This window comes from Eleutherodactylus coqui, chromosome 6 (genome assembly GCF_035609145.1).
Source record: "Eleutherodactylus coqui strain aEleCoq1 chromosome 6, aEleCoq1.hap1, whole genome shotgun sequence".
Classification (NCBI taxonomy): domain Eukaryota; kingdom Metazoa; phylum Chordata; class Amphibia; order Anura; family Eleutherodactylidae; genus Eleutherodactylus; species Eleutherodactylus coqui.
Genome location: NC_089842.1, coordinates 100,086,393 through 100,107,822, shown reverse-complemented (window position 1 = coordinate 100,107,822; position 21,430 = coordinate 100,086,393). Strand labels below are relative to the sequence as shown.

At 45.5% G+C, this 21,430-nt stretch overlaps 1 protein-coding gene across 1 annotated transcript; it reads left to right on the top strand.

Moving 5' to 3' along the window:
• Positions 1–726: 726 nt before the first annotated feature.
• On the top strand, positions 727–19,999 carry DCPS (decapping enzyme, scavenger). The gene is made up of 6 exons (XM_066607266.1): positions 727–931; positions 3,242–3,410; positions 5,373–5,518; positions 6,479–6,592; positions 16,251–16,361; positions 19,296–19,999. The coding sequence occupies exons 1-6, from the start codon at positions 752–754 to the stop codon at positions 19,560–19,562; spliced, it is 987 nt and encodes a 328-aa protein (XP_066463363.1). The 5' UTR covers positions 727–751; the 3' UTR covers positions 19,563–19,999.
• Positions 20,000–21,430: the final 1,431 nt, after the last annotated feature.

Below are 21,430 nucleotides of genomic sequence, written 5' to 3'. Positions count from 1 at the left end.
AGAATGTGATTTTTTTCCCCCAGCGTGTGGATCGCACATGCGGGAAGAAATTGCAGCACGCTCCATTTGATCCTGCGGGCCGGCTACCACTGAAGTCAATGGAAGCCGCCATATCCGCGGCACAGCCACAGCTGTCATTGTGGCTGTGCCTCGGATCTGTGGGAGAGCATCTCTACATGCTGGGACTCTACAGTCCCCTATATCCCCCGTATACAGTAGGGAGGTGTGACCGCAGTTACACTTGGGCTCAGGCAAGAGCATTTAACCTGCATAATACTAGTGTTTGTGAGTGTGTAGTATGCAGAGCTAGAACCCATTGACTTACAATGGGCCATTAAGACCTGTGTGTATTACGCACGTTAAAAAACCCCGCAGATAGTCCTATTTAGGCGCGTAATACATTAAATTATCAGTCTGATGCATAAACTATGCAGTAAATGCGTATCTGCTGCACACTGCGTATTACAATGTGCACCACGCTGGTTTGGGTGAGCCCTTGACGCAGGTTCGCATGGCGCAGATTTGCCGCAACATGCTGCGAAAAAATCTGTGCCAAATCCATGTGGAAATTGACAGAATGTGCATTCCAGCACCATTCACGTTGCAGAAGCTGCCTTCTCTCTCCGAGGGGTGAGTTCTGCGACGTCAGTGTATTTCACTAGAGATCTACTAGGTGGCGCTGTCACAAGATTCTTTCCTGTCACTTCTAACACACTGCAGTAGATAGCGCTGTGCTCCATCGCTATTGCGCATGTCTCCGATCACAATGGCTGAGCGCGGGGAAAAGAGGAAGCGGGAAAGTGAAGCTGAGAATGGCGGCGCCGGGGATTCTGAGACCCCAGCGGGTGCAGAACATCCCCTCGCCGGGTTCAAGCTCCAGAGCATCCTGAGAGAGTCAGCAAGGGACAAGACGATCTTCCTGCACGGACAGGTACCTGGGGAAGGGAAAGGAGGTTACACCTGGTGAGGGGAAGTGCTGGCTGTACCACTACTGTAGGGGGCGGGGATGCGAGGACTGTACCATTCTCACCTATGGGGGTGTAAAATGCAAAGCAATACATTATTGACCGATTTTGGGGGGATATTCTAGGCTTTTCTGGTGTTTTCTGTAGTAATGAGCACTGAGGTGTCATCTGTGCAGTCTGTCTGAGGTAGTCATTGCTCAAAGGGGTGATGAAGTACCTTAGAAAGCACCTGTAGTGTGATCATCCCTCCCTTTCTGTGTGAGTTCATACAAGCTATTGTTCCCTGTTATCTGCTATTTCAGGAGGGGAGAGGTAGACTAGATTTATATGGCTCGTTTATGCGGGACAATTATTGCTCAAAACTCATTCAAGCGAACAAATTTTGAGCGATTATCGTTACGTGTAAATGCAAATTGCTCGCTATTCATTCGCAGTTCGTTATCACTGCCTCACTGTCAGCAGTAAAGCCATCGCTGAATCGGGGCTTGTCGTTCCGTGTAAACGCTCCCCACTCAGTGTTTCACGTAGGAGGCGAAGCGCTGAGCGAGAAGCCCGCGATCCAGCGGCGTGTTCTGCCTGTGTAAACACTGTATGAGCACTAATGACCTTAGCGGTGACCTCGGCGCTCGTGCAGTCGTTTACCCGACTTTCATCCTGTGTAAAAGGGCCATAGGGCCGGGCTCACACGAGCGTTAAGTCTACTGCGTATTACGCGTGCGTTGCCTGTGTGACACGCGGTACTTTGCGTTGAGTGAAATCGCCTTACGCTGTTCTGCTCACATTTGTGTGTAAGTATTGCATAATACGAGAGTGCAGCATGTTCTATTTTCCCACATATTACACGCAAGAGAGCCCTTTGTTCTCTTCTGGTCGCATAATCGGCGGCGCCCATACACAATTACTGTATGGGCGGTATTTATGTTCGCCGTTGCCAAGTGACAGAGCAGGAAATTTTTAAAGAAAAAAAAAAAACAAAGACTGCGCATAACAGTGTGAGATATATAATCCGCAGCGATAGGCCGCCTCACCGCCGGCTCCATGGCGGTAGAACCCTGCGTTACTCGCACAGCGTTTTGTGCGTACGGCCGTGTGAGCCCGACCTTAGGGTGGGTTCACATTGGACAAATACCGTCTGAATAGCGGCTAAAGCGTGCGAGCGACTGCTGTTTGTGCGCTTTTACACGGCGCGCCTGCTGTTTGTGCGCTTTTACACGGCGCGCCTGCTGTTTGTGCGCTTTTACACGGCGCGCCTGCTGTTTGTGCGCTTTTACACGGAGTGGTTGCTGTTCGCTTGTTCAGTTTCACAAACCAATCATTGAAAGCGTTTATACGGGCTGAAATATTATCAACTGGTTGGAGTGTCTTTACACGGCGCGTGCCAGGTCAGTCCGAGAAACCCGGCCCCGATATCACACGTGTAAATCCGCAATACTTAAAGGGGTTGTCCCGCGGCAGCAAGTGGGTCTATACACTTCTGTATGGCCATAATAATGCACTTTGTAATGTACATTGTGCATTAATTATGAGCCATACAGAAGTTATAAAAAGTTTTTCACTTACCTGCTCCGTTGCTGGCGTCCTCGTTCCCATGGAGCCGACTAATTTTCGCCCTCCGATGGCCAAATTAGCCGCGCTTGCGCAGTCCGGGTCTTCTGCAGTCTTCTATGGAGCCGCTCGTGCAGAATGCCGCCTCCGTGTAGCTCCGCCCCGTCACGTGCCGATTCCAGCCAATCAGGAGGCTGGAATCGGCAATGGACCGCACAGAAGCCCTGCGGTCCACGGAGACAGAGGATCCCGGCGGCCATCTTCAGCAGGTAAGTATGAAGACGCCGGACCGCCGGGATTCAGGTAAGCGCTGTGCGGGTTGTTTTTTTAACCCCTGCATCGGGGTTGTCTCGCGCCGAACGGGGGGGGGGGGGGGTTAAAAAAAAACAAAAAAAAAACGGTTCGGCGCGGGACAACCCCTTTAAGGCAAATGTGACATGTTTTGTGAGAACGCCGCATCCCATCCTCGCTTGTGCGAGTGAAAATAGAGAACCACTCGCATGAAATCTGCATTTCACAGCTGATATCACCCGGCCATGTAGGGAGCCTTAGGCGTCATTCACATTGCACTGTTATATCCATGCCTGGTTCCATCCCTGCCATCCCACTTCTATGCGGAAAACTGCATAGCGATGGGAAGCGGGACGGAACCACGCAGATCAGTACTGTGCGGGACGGAGAAGTACCTTCAGTGGTTGCCAGTAAATGCCATCTTGTATTGATTTCCCCAGGTAAGCGGTGACGGGAAGAGCACTGAGGATGCGGTCGTCATTCTGGAGAGGGCGCCCTTTCAGGCGGAGACGGTCACTCGCCTCCTTGGCAATAATCCTGAGCTGAAGCTTCAGTTAAAGAATGATATCTACAGTGTTTACCATCTGAATCCACCGCCGGAGCTGAACGGTGAGGCGGGGGGCCACAAGTGCAGTGGGCACGGGGGGAGCTTATAGTCCTGATGCACAGTCTGTAGAAGGGTCCCTTGTCATGGTAAAGTATCTACTTGCTGTCAGTGAATGTAGACATTGTTTCCACCTAGAGACTACACACTGCGTATCACAGCTGAAGGTTCGGTCCACTGTCGTCTCTGTAAGCTAAACACAACAGGGCAGATCTCTGTCTTAACCCTTTAAAGACCGTCGATACGCCTTCTGACGGCCTGTATCAGTGGTCTATGTATGAAGAGAAATCACGCGATGATCTCCCTCCATACATTGCGAGCACCAGCTGTTTCTTACAGCCGACACCCAGCGGCAACAGCTCTGATTAGCCACGTGGCTGTTTGGAGCTGTTAACCCTTTAAATGCTGCCGTCAATTCTGACAGCAGCATTTAAATCCCTGAATGATGTTTGGGGGTCCTGTATGGCCCCCCACAATAAAATTGCAGGGAGCCATGTGGGTGTCATGGCAGCCGGGGGCCTTCTGAAAGGCCTCAGGGTTGTCATGGCAGAATACTTGTGGGGTGACTTGATAGAAGGCCTGCCCGATAGCAGTATAATGTAATGCTATGCCATTACATCATACTGGAGGAGTTAAAAAAAAATGACACGTAATTTTCCTGTAGTTTCTGTTCTGGCTGTGGAACTGTACATTTTCAGTTAAATCGTGTGCGGTTCTTGGTTGTACACCAAAAACGGGCACAATTGTAGCGTGTGAATACACCCTTGGGGTACTTTCATATGTAGCAGGTTTTAGTGCAAAATCGCACCCAGCTCCTTGTCAAAATCTGCACCATTTGATGTGGCTTTTGACAGGGATCCGCAGTTGATTTCACCCTTTCAGTTGAAGAGGTGAAGTCTACTGCGGATCTATGTCAAAATCCGCATCAATGGTGCAGATTTTCCAAATGTATACATTCTGCTGCATGTGAATGTACGCTTTGGGCGCTATTAAATGATCACTAGCGGCAGCCTCCAGCGCTCAGGTTCTCCCAACAATTGCCAGGCTGCACGTGCGTGGAATAGCGCTAATTGCCAGGCTGCACCTGCAAGCACAGCTGTTGAGAAACTACAAGCCCTTGTATAATAGAAGCCTTAGGCCTCATGTCCATGGGCTTAAAATCCGCAGCGTTTCTCCCGCACGCGGATCCGCGCGCCCATAGGGATGCATTGGACACTCGCAGGTAGTTAAATACCTGCGGATGTCATTTTATCCGTCAGGCGCGGATCCGCGTGCGGGAAAAAAATGGACATGCTCCATTTTCGTGCGGGTCTCCCACGGGGACGGCTTCCGCAGTCTTCTATGGAAGCCGTCCGGATCCGCGGGAGACCAGTACCAGAATTAAACTCACCTGCTCCGGACGATGCGGTTCTTCCCTTCTTCGCGGCCGAAACTTCTTTCTTCGGCCCGGCGCATGTGCCCGAGCACATCCGCCGGGCCGAAGAAAGAAGATCTGTCCACGAAGGAAGGAACATCCGCATCGTCCGGAGCAGGTGAGTTTATTCTGATTTTTAGGCCTCATGTCCGCCGGGCAGGAGGGACCCGCTACGGATTCTACATGAAGAATCTGTGGCGGGCCAGATTTTCCCCGTGGACATAAGGCCTTAAAAAGTTTCTGAACTTTAAATTATATGGAGATTGAACACTAGGTGGCGCCATTACATCACTTGACTGCAGCATAAACTAAACACCAGAATGGGTGACTGTCATCTGAGAAGTTGGACCAGAATAGGACATTCTGCAGTTTTTTTTTTTAATGTTTTTTGACAATTGGGGTGCAGTCAAAATTCAGACACGGCTCAATGTTATTGGGTCCATGTTTTGTGTTCTTTGCATTGTATGGCGGTCACATGTCCATTCTGTGCTGAGGGTTGGGTACACGTGTAGTATGTGATATTAACAAGTTGCATAATTCTGCTCCTGCCCAGAAATGAAAACCACAATCATCCGACCGGCAACTGAGAAACACATCAAGAAATATGTGCGCCAGGAGCTCTACCTTATCCAGGAAACTGGTGAGGATTATAAGAACATCACTCTTCCATTCATTGAGTCCGGGAGCTTCAGCATTAAGGTAACGGCTCCTGTATTCAGATCAGTTCTGAAAATTCATCTAAAATACATTCCCCACCAAATACTGTTCTATGTAAAAGCTGTCAGGATGGCCATATTGGTAGCCTGCCCGGACTGAGAAATAGCTGAACAGTTTTTAGCCAGTTTGACAAGTGAGGGTGATTTACTAGGTATCAGCATCTGTCATTATGGAAATAGGTTTATTGAGCTATTCGTGCAGACTACAAGGCATGCTTCATCTCAGAGAAGATGAATGGGGGCGCTGTTGCATTAGTATTTATGGAAAAAAGTTGTTCTGCCTGTGGTGGAAAGTGGTATTAAGTTATTGTAGAGATCCCTTGCAGAGTTGGGCATGAGCCGATGGGCAGGAGTAGTTATGTTGATGACACTAAGCCGTTGGCAGCTTTTGTCACCATTGTTACATGAATAATAGGCCTTTTTGCTTCCGTCTTCTGTGAGTACAGTTAAACTGAAGACTTTAAGGGGTTTTCCAGTTGAAGGAGATACGGTATTTTATAATGAATACACTATTATACAGTCTACAGTTATACAGGAAGCTTCATTGTTTAGTTCCAGAGGCAGAAAACCATATCATTCTAACCCGGTTCTCACAGATGAGGGATTGTTACATTTGTATCTATCTAGATAATGCTTTGAGCTCAGCTGCTCAGACTTCTTAAGTCACTTCTGCACTGGAATCTCTGTTTTGGAAGTTCTATTCTGGTTTTTGCATGAGAAAATCGCAAGCAACGATCTTTTTGCCAGATATAACGATGCTCAATAATTGTACGAGAAAAATATGCGATTTTTGCCACGAAATTCTTCTGGCAATATCGTGATTGCCTGTGTGAAAGTTGCCTAAGTTTGCATTTACTCACAGCATGTAGATATTTTGAAAGTGGAACGTGAACTTTAGAAAGGTGCAGAACTTACCTGATGACTCTTTCTTATTCTGATACAGTGGGTCTATAATATCCTGGAGAAGAAAGCGGAGGAGGATCGCATTGTCCATGAGAACCCAGATCCAGCGATCGGCTTCATACTTTTACCTGACTTCAAGTGGAATCAGAAACAGGTTTGTGGGTTCCTGAGAATGAGTTTTGCAGCCATATTACTGGGGCTTTTCAGATTTGGGATGTCTTTTTAATGAGGACCTGTCATGGGAGAGAATTGGTGTAGTTCCCTGCACCCACGGCCCCACTGTCTATCACTGTAGTTTTATTTTTTGATGTTTTCGTTTCTTGCTCTTGCAGGTTGTTCACCACTGTGTCAAAGTGGGCAGTCCCCTTAACTCACTCTCAACGAGTGATGCAAACTTGATTGAGAATGTAATGTCACCCACTCAAGAGTTAAAGGTTTGGGATCTCTCACTAGGTGCATTGAGCTAGTTGGGAGCCAGAGCCATAAAGAGCCTGTCTGGGCGAAGGGAGGGGAGTATGGAAAAAATAGGTATACAGTTATAGGGCCGCAGCTACAGCACATTACAGGGAGCCCCACTGATTATGTCCTCTTTAACCCTTTCCAGTCCAATTTGTATCCTGGTTTTCCTAGGGGGCTTACTCTTTTTCTGCCGTTATACAACAGCACTATATCCTGGCTAAAGCCAGTACTGCATTAGGGGACACGTTGGATAGGCTCCGACAACAGAGAGGCTGGCAATATACAGTAAGAGAACCCTGACAGATGTCTTTCAACATTGGAGCTGTACAGCCTTAAAGGGGTTGTCCCGCGAAAGCAAGTGGGGTTATACACTTCTGTATGGCCATATTAATGCACTTTGTAATGTACATTGTGCATTAATTATGAGCCATACAGAAGTTATTCACTTACCTGTTCCGTTGCTAGCGTCCCCGTCTCCATGGTGCCGTCTAATTTTCAGCGTCTAATCGCCGGATTAGACGCGCTTGCGCAGTCCGGTTTTCTTCTTTTCTGAATGGGGCCGCTCGTGCCGGAGAGCGGCTCCGTGTAGCTCCGCCCCGTCACGTGCCGATTCCAGCCAATCAGGAGGCTGGAATCGGCAATGGACCGCACAGAAGCCCTGCGGTCCACCGAGGGAGAAGATCCCGGCGGCCATCTTCACCAGGTAAGTAAGAAGTCACCGGAGCGCGGGGATTCAGGTAAGCGCTGTGCGGTTTGTTTTTTTAAGTCCCTGCATCGGGTTTGTCTCGCGCCGAACGGGGGGGCTGTTGAAAAAAAAACAAAACCCGTTTCGGTGCCGGACAACCCCTTTAAATCATAAGATTATTCCTGCCATTGATCTACATGCGGGTTTAGCCCTTGTGAATGTGCAAAATCCGCTTGTGGTGTGTTCGATGTGGATTCTGCACAGATCTGCATTAAGCAGTGATACATCCCTTCCTTCTCTTCTGCAGCACGGATTTAAAATTCGCAGCGGAAACATCCATATTCCCATTTAAATTAATGGGGCGTGGATTTTAGTGCTAAATCCACTGTTATCAGAGACGTCAACAATAAGGGAGTAAGTAGAGTTAAGTACCCTGGAATCACATAGAACGTGTGCATCTTGGTGTAGTCATTGAATAGTGAATATGATATTTAAAGGATGACTCCACCCTGAACTATTAGTGGAGATCGGTAAAACTTGTCACCTCGATCATCCTCTGCTATGTGTCTGGTCGGTGTTTACCTGCCTGTTTTACCTGTTTAAGAAGTAATGGAAGGGTCCCCAATTGTTTTTATGTGATTGTCACAAAAGTGCAACTCTTTTGGAATTTGAGTTAGGAACTGTAAGTCGCATGATATCACACTTACATGTGACTGCATAGGTGTACATTACATTTTATATCACCATAAGTCTTCCCAGGCACAGATGATTGCTGTGCCTGATAAATGACACTGGCGCTCTAGCTTAGTACAGAGACTGATAAGTTTTGCAGTGAACTCCTCCATCAGCCTTCAGGTTTCCGGTCCACACAGGTATTTATATATACTGTCCTCGCCCTATGGAAATGAGTCATCAGTTTGCTCTAAATTGCAGATAGCATCTGGTGGTTGTGTACAGTTATGGTGGGGATCTTCTCTCCAGCGAGGGACCTCATGTCAGTCCTGTAAAAAGAAACTTTCACTTATAGCATAAATTGTTTCTCCTTAGGGACGGGATATCTGCGAAGTCTCTCAGTGGTGCACTTACATGACTATGAACGCCTTAAAGGGACACTACCACAATTTTAAATTGCTTTATGTTTAATTAGTTCAGTATATTAACTTTTGTATACTTGATAGTTGATTCATTAAGTTCTGTGATGATGAAGAGTGCCGCAATCCTCAGGTCAGCTAAAGTGTACAACTCCTTACATTTCATAGATTTCTTCTGGGTTGTCCAATTTGCCTCCCACACTTCAAAATCGTACTGATTGGTTATGTGGCTTCCTATAGAACTGGCCTGTGGGTGACTAAGGCAGAGAAATGTGGAGGGGACGAAGACTGATGTGAAATGATAATCTCTATATGGTGCTGTAGATTATGTTGGAGCTGTATAGCCTGGTAATAAGTAGCATCAAATGAAAAATTAACCACCCATGGCAAAAAAAAAATATTGCTGCAGGTAAGGAGTCTAAAGAGTGAACAAAGTTACTGAATTAGTTTTAGTGAGGCCACCTGCAGACGGCCGGGTCGGATCCCGCTGCGAGAATTCTTGCAGTGACTAGTGCGGCTCACATGCTTCCACGTCTGCTCTGCCTTGTGATGTGCCGGCTGCCGCCCAGCCGGCGCATGTGCAGAGCGGATCTGATGCGTCGGTAGTGACATTTCTGTGTGGACCTCTGCGAGACCTGCACAGAAATAGAATATGCCGCGATTTGTTTTCCACGCGTGGACAAATCACGTCTGTGTGCATAGGATTGCATTGTGTAATGCAATCCTATGCAGGCGGGCATGGGCGGAAATTCTGCGGTAAATCCCGCCGCAGAATTTCTGCCTGTGTGCAGGGGGCCTATAGGTCTATTTACCTGGATGTGTGGTCAGGTGAAGGTCCAAGCTGAACAGTAACAGCAAAGATGTCGCCTTGTTTGCTTTCTAAATTTTATAGCAAGCTATCGAACCTACTTGGGATTCTTCCTCAGGCTTCATTTAATAGATTCTTATCAGTGGACTAATTAAGTATTTACTCCCCTATTAATCCTGTTCTGGTATTGTTTTAAGTGTAAATTAATCATACCATGTTTATGGATGGATTCCACTAAGCCTGAGGAAAAACCCAAAGTAGGTTTTAAAGCTCGCTATAACATCATGTCTACAAGATTGTTATGTTTCTCTTACTGGGACCAGTCACATTTTATAGGGATTGCAAAGGGGACACAAACTCCTTGCCCTACTGTCCTGGATCGCAAAGCTGTACACCATAACGGGGGAGCTCATTTAACATTTTGCCGTCAACCTGTGGCATGGTCCAATGAGTCACAGTATCAATAGTTTCGGGCTGATGGTAGGGTTTGTGCGTGGCACAGACCCCATGATGCCACGGACCCAAGTTGTCCACAAGGCACTGTGTGCGCTGGTGGTGGCTCTATACTGGTGTGGGGTGTATTCTCATGGCATGGGTTGGGTCCGCTGGACTTCCTAAACACGTCCTTGACCGGTGCCCACTACGTGTCACTATGTGGTGACCATTTGCAGCCCTTCATGTACCCCACAATGATGAGATATTCCTGCAGGATAATGCCATGTGCCATTTGGCCCACATTGTCCAGAATGGGTAGGAGGAGCATTCTGGAGAGTTGCTATGAATGGTGCGGCCTGCAGGTTCACCCAGCATGAGCCCAGTCCAGCATTTATGGGATGTGGTGAAGATACTGTACCTACAAATACCCCAGAGCTGTGGGGGGCTTTACAGACCGCATGGCTCACCGTCCCTCCAGACGTCATCCTCCACTTGTAGAAGCGATGGAACGCTGAGTTGCTGCACTTCGCCAGACTAGAGGGGGTCCGACACAATATGACTTTTTTTTTGTACGTCACTATGTAAATATAGGGGATCTGCTATCTTGGGCCTAATTCTTACCAACAGGGAGGGAATGGTTGAGGTAGTAAGGGTGGCTGGGCCCTCAGTAGGCAGTGATCATGCTATCCTTGAATTTTGGATAAAAGGGGAGGAAGACCTGAGAAAGCTCAGACCTCAAGGTTGGATTTCAGAAAGACAGATTTTAATGAACTCAGAAAGAGGATAGGAAGAATCCGATGGCTGGATGTTCTTAAAGACAGAAATGTGCAAGAAGGTTGGGAAATATTGCGAAATTAGATTCTCAAAGCACAATCATTAACAATCCCTAAAAGAAGGAAGAATGGGAAGCATTTAAAGAGATCAGGATGGATGAATACAGAACTTGCACACATGTTAAAAACAAAGAAAAATATGTTTATCAAATGGAAAGAGGGGGCATATCTAAAGAAGAATATAATGACCAAATATGGGATTGACAAGGCAGCTGTTAGGCGGATTTACAACTGGCTGAGTGATCGCACTCAAAGAGTGGTCATAAATGGCTGCATATCCAAGTGGAAGAATGTATCAAGTGGGGTACCACAAGGCTCTGTCCTAGGCCCAGTGTTGATCAACATTTTTATAAATGATCTGGAGGAGGGAATTGATGGGAAACTGATCAAATTTGCTGATGACACAAAGCTAGGAGGGATAGCTAACACTAGGGAAGAGAGAGAGTATTCAAAAAGATCTAGAAAAGCTTGAACAGTGGGCGGCGACTAACAGAAGGGTATTTAACAAGGAGAAATGCAAAGTCCTACATCTGGGCAAGAAAAATGAAGAAAGCACATACAGAATGGGAGGAATTGGGCTAAGCAGCAACGCATGTGAAAAAGACTTGGGTAAACTAATAGATCATAGACTGAACATGAGTGAACAATGTGATGCAGCAGCCGAACAGGCAAACACAATTCTGGGATGTATTAAGAGAGGCATAGAGTCTAGATCACGGGAGGTCATTATCCCCCTCTACTCTTCCTTAGTCAGACCTCATCTGGAATACTGTGTCCAGTTCTGGGCACCCCACTTTAAAAAAAAGACCTTGACAAACCGGAGCAAGTTCAGAGAGGAGTTACCAAGATGGTGAGCGGTCTGCAAATCATGTCCTATGAGGAACAGTTAAAGGATCTGGGAATGTTTAGCTTGCAAAAAAGAAGGCTGAGAGGAGACTTAGTAGCGGTCTACAAATATCTGAAGGCTGTCACAGTGCAGAGGGATCAGCCCTCTTCTCATTTGTATAAGGAAAGACTAGAAACAATGAGATGAAACTGAAAGGGAGGAGACACAGATTAGATATCAGAAATAACTTACTGCCAGTGAGGGTGATCACTGAGTGGAACAGGTTACCACGGGAGGTGGTGAGTTCTCCTTCAGTGGAAGTTTTCAAACAAAGGCTGGACAAATATCTGTCTGGGATGATTTAGGGATCCTGCACTGAGCAGGGGGTTGGACCCAATGACCCTGGAGGTCCCTTCCAACTCTACCATTCTATGATTCTATATACTGCTCAAAGGTCCTCTTCATTTTAAGATGTGCACAACCTCCTGATGCTGGCTGGCACTTGGAGTGTTATGGGCTGTACCTCGGCATACCTTCATCAGTGCGTCAATGGGCAGGTTTGCAGGGATCCAATAGCCGGTGTTCCCTATCCATATTTGGACCATGTCTACCACTTGAGAACTGCTGTCTAAGGCCTCTTTCACACGGGCTACAAAATGATTGCTACAAAACGCATGTATGTGAAGCTCATATTTTCCAATGGGTTCTTTCAGGCTACAAAACATCTCTCATGTGAAAGAACCCATTGGAAGCCACGGGCTTCGCATACATGCGTGTTGTAGCGATGATTTTGTAGCCCGTGAGAAAGAGGCCTAAAGGCTTCTGGATAAGATATGTTAACCCTTTCCTTAATTAGGTAGTATGTCCTGGCAGTGAAATGGCCCTTTTACAAGGGACGATGATCATTCAAATTCCCACCTTCCTGCGGGAATTTGAACGCTGGTCGCCTCATGTACACTAAAGTGGCGCCTAGCTATAGGTAATTTTCTGAAGGTTTAAATTTTGTTGTTTCTACCCCCTAATCCTGTTCCAATCAACAAAAAATGGGTTGTGCAAAACTTCAGCTCAGTCGGACAACTGCTAGGCGACCCTCCAACTCCTTGAAATTAAAACCTAGTATACACATTACGCAATGATTAGTTCTGTACAAAAGCGGTATACTCTTCTTTATCTCAACCATTTTCTTCTTTTCTTCGTGGAGATATTTATGTGGACACATCCGGGCGGCCCTGCAATTGGTTACAAACACAATGAATCAAATTTAGGAGAAGCGCATTTTTTTAAAAAAATAACAAGAATTAAGACCTAATGTCAACAAACATTTTTTCCTTAGGATTTAGTAGCAGTTGTGTATTTTTTACAGTCTATGACAACAATCTGTGAGAATGAATGAATGCTATTAATGCGCTCGGCCATTCAGTCTGAAGGAAAGAGATAAACTCACCCGGCAGATGGGTGGGAGATGAGCAGGGTGTCAGAAACTGGAAGTCCAGGATAACCTTGTAAATACAAATCACGCTGGGTCCACGTCCAGGGTGTAGGTTCAGAGGTTCCACTTTATTGGTATAGAAACAGAGTGGGTCTCAACCAGATGACCCACTAGGTAGAGTACAGAAGGAGTATAAAGTGCTGGAGTGCAACGCGTTTCGGCTATCCACAGTAGCCCTTTTCAAGCACATACAAGATAAGATCAAAAAAATCTATATATATATATATATATATATATATATATATATATGTTAAATACCTTGGGGGGTGCACACCTCGTCCACATGTCTGGCTAATTACGGGATTAGTGGCCACAGGAGGATTTGCGGGTGTGAACCCAGCCTTATTGTGCAATATGCAAATCGCATAACCTAATTCACGCATAACTTAATTGTATGTTAAATCAATTGAAGCACCAGCTTAATTTGGCAGTAAGAATGCTGATTAAATGAATGAAAACTCTCATTCATTTCTATTATTAGTGCTTACAAGTGATTATAAATAAAATAACAAAAAATTATCAAAAAAAAAGAATTCCGGGCGAAATGATCTCCTCGCAGTTGTCCGACAGAGCTAAAAATGTGTTTTGTTTTTTTTTGTGGATTGGAACGAGATAGACTTTTAGAAATTTGAAAAACACGGACCACCCTAGTGTACATGCATGCAGCGACTGAATGAGAATTATTCAGTCATTCATTTTATGCATGCCAAAAACTGAACAGGTGCCCTTCAGTGTGAACAGCAGTCTTCCACATTTGAACGACTGTCTGCTTACAGTGAATGGAGGCGGGCGGGAGGAGAGCGCTCCACAGCCGCCCTGTCTCCAATCAAGCAGGGCTGTGATCGATGTCAGCCATACAAGAGTTGGGCATTGTTTGCCCCACAGCTTGTCCCGTGTAAATGGACCTAAAGGGCTAAACACAGTTATTTTATCTGGTGTCTTGACTGTTCCTCTACTGGGCATCGGGCAACCCTGAAATGGTTATCGATAGGGTGCAAAATCTACTCTGACAGTGTAAGGGTTAATTAAGGTCTCTTCTCCCTCGTTACGGTTAACCAGATCCAATAAACTGGCGGTGAATACTCAAATGCTCTTTATCCCCCCATCCTGGTGTCAGGTTGTCACGGGCTTGTCTTTAGATCCGCTCTGGTTCCTCCGCTGTATACAAGGACGCTGTGTTTGGCCGGACCAAGGAAGTACATTTTTGGGCTCCTGTTACTGCCGAGCTGTCATATGGGACACAGAAGATGGAAAGCATTGGCAATAGGAAACCATCGTGGATACAAAGGTTTGCCAGGATTACGTGACTGTCCCACCGCGCGTTATCTTCATGGACTACGTCCAATGAGTCTGTAGGCATCCTCCCCAGTCTGTTTCACTGAGCCACGGTAACATCCAGCCTTCCTAGAATATCGCTGTGTAACTAGGATGATGGGCTTTTCAGGATTCTAGGAGAGCTGGATGACAACCCCAGGGGCGTGCTGACCATATTGTCACTTACCTTACACAGAAACTGATAGAAGAAAGAAGTGACTAAATAAAACATGAGTCGAGCAGCAGGGATGACATTCTAGCGGTATTGGTTCACCGAGGGTTAATGGAGAAGTACAATGGTGTATTGAACACTGACCGCTGCTGACGTCTTGTCTTCTGGATCTGTTGTACAAGGCTGAAGCGTGCTCACATTTCGCCTTGAGGATGAGATTTAATATCCCCGTGCTTCTTAAAGTGGATATTTGTGTTCGCTGGAAATGCCAAGTTTGTCCTTATCGGTGGCTGTGATGATCTGTTCACTAATGGTCGGATCACGTTCAGTGGTCGAACAATGAGCTAAAATGAAAAAAGTTTGGTACGATGTTCGCCAGTAGAGCAAGGTGTGATTGTTCCCAGCAAGAGAAACCAAGCGATCCTGTAGATATGATACCTTTTAATGGCTAACAAAAATACATGATGTTATAGCAAGCTTTCAAACCTACTCACGGTTCCTCATTAGGCATAATGAAATAGAGGCACAGACATGAGCTAAAGATGACGTGTGAAGAGAATGCAGCCTCCGCTGAAATGACATGAGAGAAAGGATGGAGGTAATTCCTTTCATCCCTGGGTGAATCCTGGGACACTGCTGGATATGCCCGGTCCCAAGAATGTAACAGCTCACTTAATATTAATAATGGGGGGGACACGTGTGGCACAGGGTGCTGAGGCAGCAGTATGCAGTCCTAAGCTCTGAAGGTTGCGAGTTCAAGCCCCACATGGTTCAGGTAGCCGGCTCAAGGTTGACTCAGCCATGGTGAACTACCCAGCTTGGTGGGGTATAATAAATTACCTGAAAGCGCTGCAGAATAAGCTGGCGCCCGACAAATACAAGCCGATTTAGTTGCCGATATCTCTACTTTTCCAGATTTTGCCCATGTTTGGGATTAGGCTTCACCCCAATGTTATCCTTATGTGGCGCAGAATGTTATGGCAGCATTATGCAGTCCTAAGCCCTCGCTTACTACCCGAAGGTTGCGCGTTCAATCCCCGCATGGTTCAAGGTTGACTATAGCTTTCGAGATCGGTAAAATGAGTACCTGGCTTGTTAAGGAGGATCCACAGCAAAACGTGGGCATTGAAAGCTTGTAAATTCGGTTTCTCTCCCATTCGCAGATACGAATTGTGTATTCCTCGAGCAGAGGAAAAATCGCAGCATTCTCTATTTTGCCGCGGACAGCCTCCAATGAAATCAATGGAGGCCGCATGACCCGCAGCCCATACACAATTCATGTAGCTTATGGGCCCCGGTAACCCGCATCATCGCTAAGTGATGGTGCGGGAAATACAATTTTTTATCTTTTTTAAACCTGTACTTCGAATGACCGACGGCAAGTCGTCGCGGTCCTCTGCAGTGCAAGAAAATTAGATACGCAGGGTCGCCAGCAGTGCTCTCAGACGGAATCTGCTGCGGGCTTCCTGCGCGCGGAATCCGGTTAGCGCTGTCCAACTGTGCAAGCCCAGCCTGAAGTGACAAATCTGTAACTGCCTCCTTCCTACCATGTGCTGGCTGTTATATTAGGGTCTTCGTCTGTGGCAGACGGCCTTTGAACCCCATGTGATGCCAGGACCGCTGAGTTAAATTTTTGCCTCTGCTCCCTACTGAATATCTCTGCTATAAGATGTTCATTGTTTGTGTCTGTATGTTTACAGGTAGACGATCTGTACCTTATCGCCATCTCTCACCCACGTGGCATCAAGTCCTTACGAGACCTTAATGAAGATCATCTGCCGCTGCTGAAGAATATCCAGCAGGAGGGACAGGTGAGAACAGTAGGGGGGGGGAGACTGCCTAATCTTAAAGGGTCACTCCAGCGGGATGTAAATTATATGTAGTCATTGTATAATGAAACTTTAAAAACTTACTTCTGGGGAAAATGTATTATTGTACCAAAATTCTGAGGAAAGTGTAGCTACATTTTGTGTGCTGGATTTGTTTAAGACCTTTTTTGCTACTTCCTCAAAAGTTTTGAAAAGTATCTAGCAAAAAAGGAACGTAGCTAGGATTTTGTTAAAGGGGTTGTCAGAGTTAAAAACAACAACAAAACCTAGCCAAAACCTGCCCTCATGCCTCGGCACACTTGGAGTGGAACAAGTCTGTTTTACCTGGCTCCTCTGATTGCAGCCCTTTGTATTGTTTAGCTCTGGATCTGAGGGGCATGTCTGTTTACTCAGCTCTGCCGATGAGCTGTGCTGGCTGAGCTTGGTGTGTGCAGCCCCTTCCCCAGACACTGCCTGCTCACAGGAGACCTCATGAAATGTCTCCTATAACATTGATTCCTCACCTTTTTGTCCTTCAGTTTCTCTCTGTTTAAGACCTCTGATAGCTGTCAGTGAATGGGAACATCCTTGTTTGTTTTCAGAGACTTAATCCCCATCCTGTCCTAGTTCTGTGCACTCAGCTGAAGTTTTGTTAGGCCAAGTCTGCATGCGGCTGATATTTCCAGTGCAAAATCTGCATGGGCTTTGCTATGGATTTCACATTGCCAATTGACAGCTGAACATTTGTTTGCAGAAATAGACATTCTGCAGACTTCAAAAACTGCTCAATTTCTCCAGTGGAAAACTTCCCATTAGGCTAGATTTACACGGTCGGGTTCCAAGCGTGATTTCTGTTTGTTGCAAGATGCATAGAAATTGCTAGTGAAAAGAGCTCCTTGTTGGAGTGGGCTAATTTACAGGAGAGGGTTGTCACTTGCACCAATATTGCAAGATAGAAAAATTGCAGCATGTTCTGTGCTTGACTGATCCTGCTCATGAATTGCATGTTTCCTATTTGGGGGGATACTGGTCCCATTTTTCTCAGACCAATAGCGCACTCTCCTGTGTAATTACACCCTTATGCGGATGAGATTTGCTAATCTGATCTGTATACTTGGTATTATAATCCACATGTGGATTTTACCTGCCCAAATATGCATGAAGAATCCACTACATCTGGACACAACCTTACAATTGTTTCCAGTTTAAACATCCTTTGTTCGCTAAAAGGGCCAGACTTATTCCTAGTGCTCAGATTGGGCGCATCCAGTGCTCTGGTGGTGGTAATCTGCGCAAAACGTGTTTTCCATGAAGCTATCTTTAGAAATCCCTTTAGGCCAATGTAGATCACCAGGAAGCAGGTAGGGTGTCTAAAGTGCTTGATGCAAAGACAACGGTGGAGCCAACCCTGGTTTAATGCCCAAAGATCTATCAACTTGGTAATACCGTACAGGCAGAACGATGTAAGATGTTGGTGCAATGAGGTGCAGCCTAATCGGATTAATGGCTCAAAAAAAGCGGGCGTGGGACAAGTCAAAATGAGAAAACAAGCGCAACCTCTTGGAAAGTAAGTGTGAAGAAGAGGATAAATACCAGACTGGAAGCACAACGCCTCTTCCTCAGTATTGCTGGGGTGAATACTATCACAATAGGCACAGATAAATGAAATTAATACAAGGAAGGAGGAGGAGAAGGAGCAAAAACACATCATAGAATACTCTGATTCCAAGTATACAATGAACGGTATGATGAAAACAAATTGTCATGTTGCATATCTTATGGAGACAGACCTAGTAGGTGAAGGAAACAATATTGGAGAGCCAAGTGGAAGGGTAATAAAAACATTTTACAAAAAAAAAAAATAATCTTACTAATGGAAATTGTGAAGGCAAAGAAGACACATTAATAAGCATGATTAAAACTATGTAGAGTGAAAAATATCACAAAACTAGCATTATTACGGCTATTATCACTGCACTCTTTGGGAAGTTAATCAACCTCTTCTATGTATATTCATCTCATTAACATTGTGGCTATGGAAGAGGAACCAATCACTGCCATTCATTGAGCACTAGCTGTGATTGGCTAAGTGTCAGCCAATCACAGCCAGCACTTCCAGGAGGCAGGGATTTCTCAATCCCGGGCAGAAGATGGAGAAGAAAAACAGTGCTGGGACCCGGGGAGAAGCGGCGTCGGAGAGCGCGGGAGAGGTGATGTATCTGTTTTTGTTTTTGTTTTCTTTCTTTAGCTACAGCTTATTTTTGGAGTAGGGTTTATATATCAAGGCCTAAAATCACGTTATTGTCGGGAGAAGATGCAGCAACATCGCATGGACAGTGATGCGATAACGCTGCGTTTTTTTTTCTTTCTTTCCCTGCAGTAATGCCGTGTCGCTTGTGTGAAGGAGGCCTAAAAGTTGTGTGGTGCCTTGTAGGTATTTTATCCACAAGATGGGGATCTCGTAGTATTATAGGCCAGTGTTTCTCCAATATAAATGCTGAGTGTTGGCGCTCGTGCAGAGCGTTTACACAGGCAGATCACCACTGACTCCTCAGTCGGTGCTTCACATTCCATGTGAAGCAGTTAGTATTTACATTCGGCGAGAAGTCAGCGATGCTGGTTTCAAAGTGAGTGATAATGAAAATTAAATGAATTGTAAACAATATAGTTTTTTTGTTGTTTTTTTTTTTAATAGAGATGTTACTATTGCGCATTTTCATTGCTGGCAAACTATACAATACAAGAAAGTTCAGGTATTCTTGTTTTTGTGCTTCTTTTCTGCAAGGTTGCACCATTTACCAGCTTGTTTTCTTAGTCTCAGTATTCAGGGTGCTTGAGGCAGCCATTCACTGTGAAGATGGGAGTACAGCCTGTATATCGGCATTGTGTCTATATAAAGTTATATGTTCTTATAGTTGCCTTGTTTCTATCTTTTAGGCAGCCATCTTGAAGAAGTACGGTGTAAAGGGTAACCAGCTGCGGATCTATCTTCATTACCAACCGTCCTATTACCACCTACATGTGCACTTCGTAGCTCTGGGACATGAAGCGCCGGGGATCACGGTGGAGCGTGCCCACCTTCTGAGTGATGTTATCCAGAATCTAGAGCTGGACTCTCAGTACTACACCAAGTGCACCCTGACCTACGCCCTACGGGCAGACGAACCGCTATTACAGAAGTTTAAGGAAGCTGGAAAATGCTGAGAGGGTGTTTTGTGGAGGTTTTTGTATATATATTTTTTCTTTTTTAGATCCGTTTTAAACTTTGAATGATCTATCTTTTTTGTGACGTCACACATTTAAGCCGCCCTCCACTGTTTTATATGTTGTTAAATCTGTTTTTTATATTTTATTAACTTTTTTATAAAGGGGTTATTCCTGTCTTGTAAAGCGATGGCATATTGATCGGTGCGGGTCGAATCTCTGGGACTTTCACCAGTCTTGCGTGAAGGGGTTGTAGTGCTAAACCATTCTCCTAATTGGCAGTGATCACACAGGTCCGACGTCCACCAATCATAAAGTGATGCTACGTGCTGGGTCATCACTTTTACAATGTGGGAACAACCCTTTAAAATCTATAAAATGGTGTATGTGACCAAACGGGTGAATGACCTAGAGGAAAATAAAACTCTCCTTCTGCAGCTGTGGAGCAGCCCAAGATATTGGGTGTAATCTGCATGTTTTAGGTCTCTATTTTTCCTTCCCTCTGTTTTTGTAAATGCTCATGTTCTCTCCATGTCTGCTCAGTGGACTTTTCGTGTGCTGTTTGCTCTCTTCCTCCGCTGCAGCTGCATTCCCCTCCTCCCTGGTTACTATATAACCTCTATATCGGCTAAATGTCTGCACAAGCGCGGACGTTAGCGCTAGTTGTTGGCATTTGTGCAGAGTGTTTAGACAGGCAGATCACCGCTGCATTGTGGGCTTCTCGCTCAGCGCTTTACCTTCTATGTATGTGAAGCGGGGTTAGTTTACTCTCAGCGAGAAGTCAGCACTGATTTTCATGCTGGTTGGAAGTGAGGGACCAAGGAACTGTAAACGAAGAGTGCACGATGGCTGCGCATTTAGACACGACTATTATTGCGTGGATTTATTTGTACGAATTTCGTGAAATAATCATCCCATGTAAATGGCCCTTAACTCTATATCTACGCCCTGCCAGCCAAAAATGGGCCAGATCTTTTTTTTTTTCCTTTGTTATGACACCCCCATGTATCAGTTGCAGGTACAATGTATCAGTCTGGAGTCCAGGCTGGTTTGCTGACAGAGGATTGTTTCAACTAATTATAATTGTAACAAACCTTCAGCTGTGAGGGCTCGACTAGAAGTATCTTTACACAGGATGACTATTGGCTGAATAATTACTCGAAAAAGCTAATTGTCGTTCAATGTAAAGATGGCCACCGCCAGGGTAACGAGTGACAAGTCGCTAGTCGTTTCCTTTCCAACAAAGCAGTCACTGGTTGATCAAGTCATCTGCTGTAAAGTCACCCTTGTTCCTATTTAAACGACTTCTGAATCTATTTGTATGGAGATCTCTTCTCAGCAAACTACTAATGAGTTTAATTCCCATGTTCCTATAGCTTCCTATTTGATGGTAAACTGTTAGTAAATTACACCCCATTTTATCACACAGTGAATGTGCTTTATTTGGTTCAACTGGAAAACACCTATACTTGTTCAGTATGGCACAGGTGATGTAATTATTGTCAGCCATTGCCGCAGGTGTTCTTACTATAGGATATCCTGAAAACATGACCTGTTGGGGTCCGTGAGGACTGGAGTTGGGAAACACTGGCTTGGATTATAGAGCTCCAAGTAGCTGACAATCTCTTTTGTTTTGTATTCTATCCATAATTGTGGTCTTCCTGCAATATCCTGTGATATAAAATTAAGTGGAACATGAAACCAATCTTTTCCTATTAACAAACATGTACAGAGGCTGAAGGCATATACTGTGATGGTTGTATTATGTTTTTTCTAGGCTGTACTGTCTTACAGGGCCCGTACAACTGTGTAATTCATCATCTACTTGGAGTATAGCAGACAGGATGCTAGTAATGCAGCAGATAGCT

Excerpts from the sequence above, each read along its gene's own strand:
- DCPS (XM_066607266.1), top strand. The coding sequence starts at position 752 with ATGTCTCCGATCACAATGGCTGAGCGCGGGGAAAAGAGGAAGCGGGAA. Across the intron at positions 3,411-5,372 it reads TCCACCGCCGGAGCTGAACG|AAATGAAAACCACAATCATC; the intron begins GTGAGGCGGGGG and ends GCTCCTGCCCAG. Across the intron at positions 6,593-16,250 it reads TCAAGTGGAATCAGAAACAG|GTAGACGATCTGTACCTTAT; the intron begins GTTTGTGGGTTC and ends GTATGTTTACAG.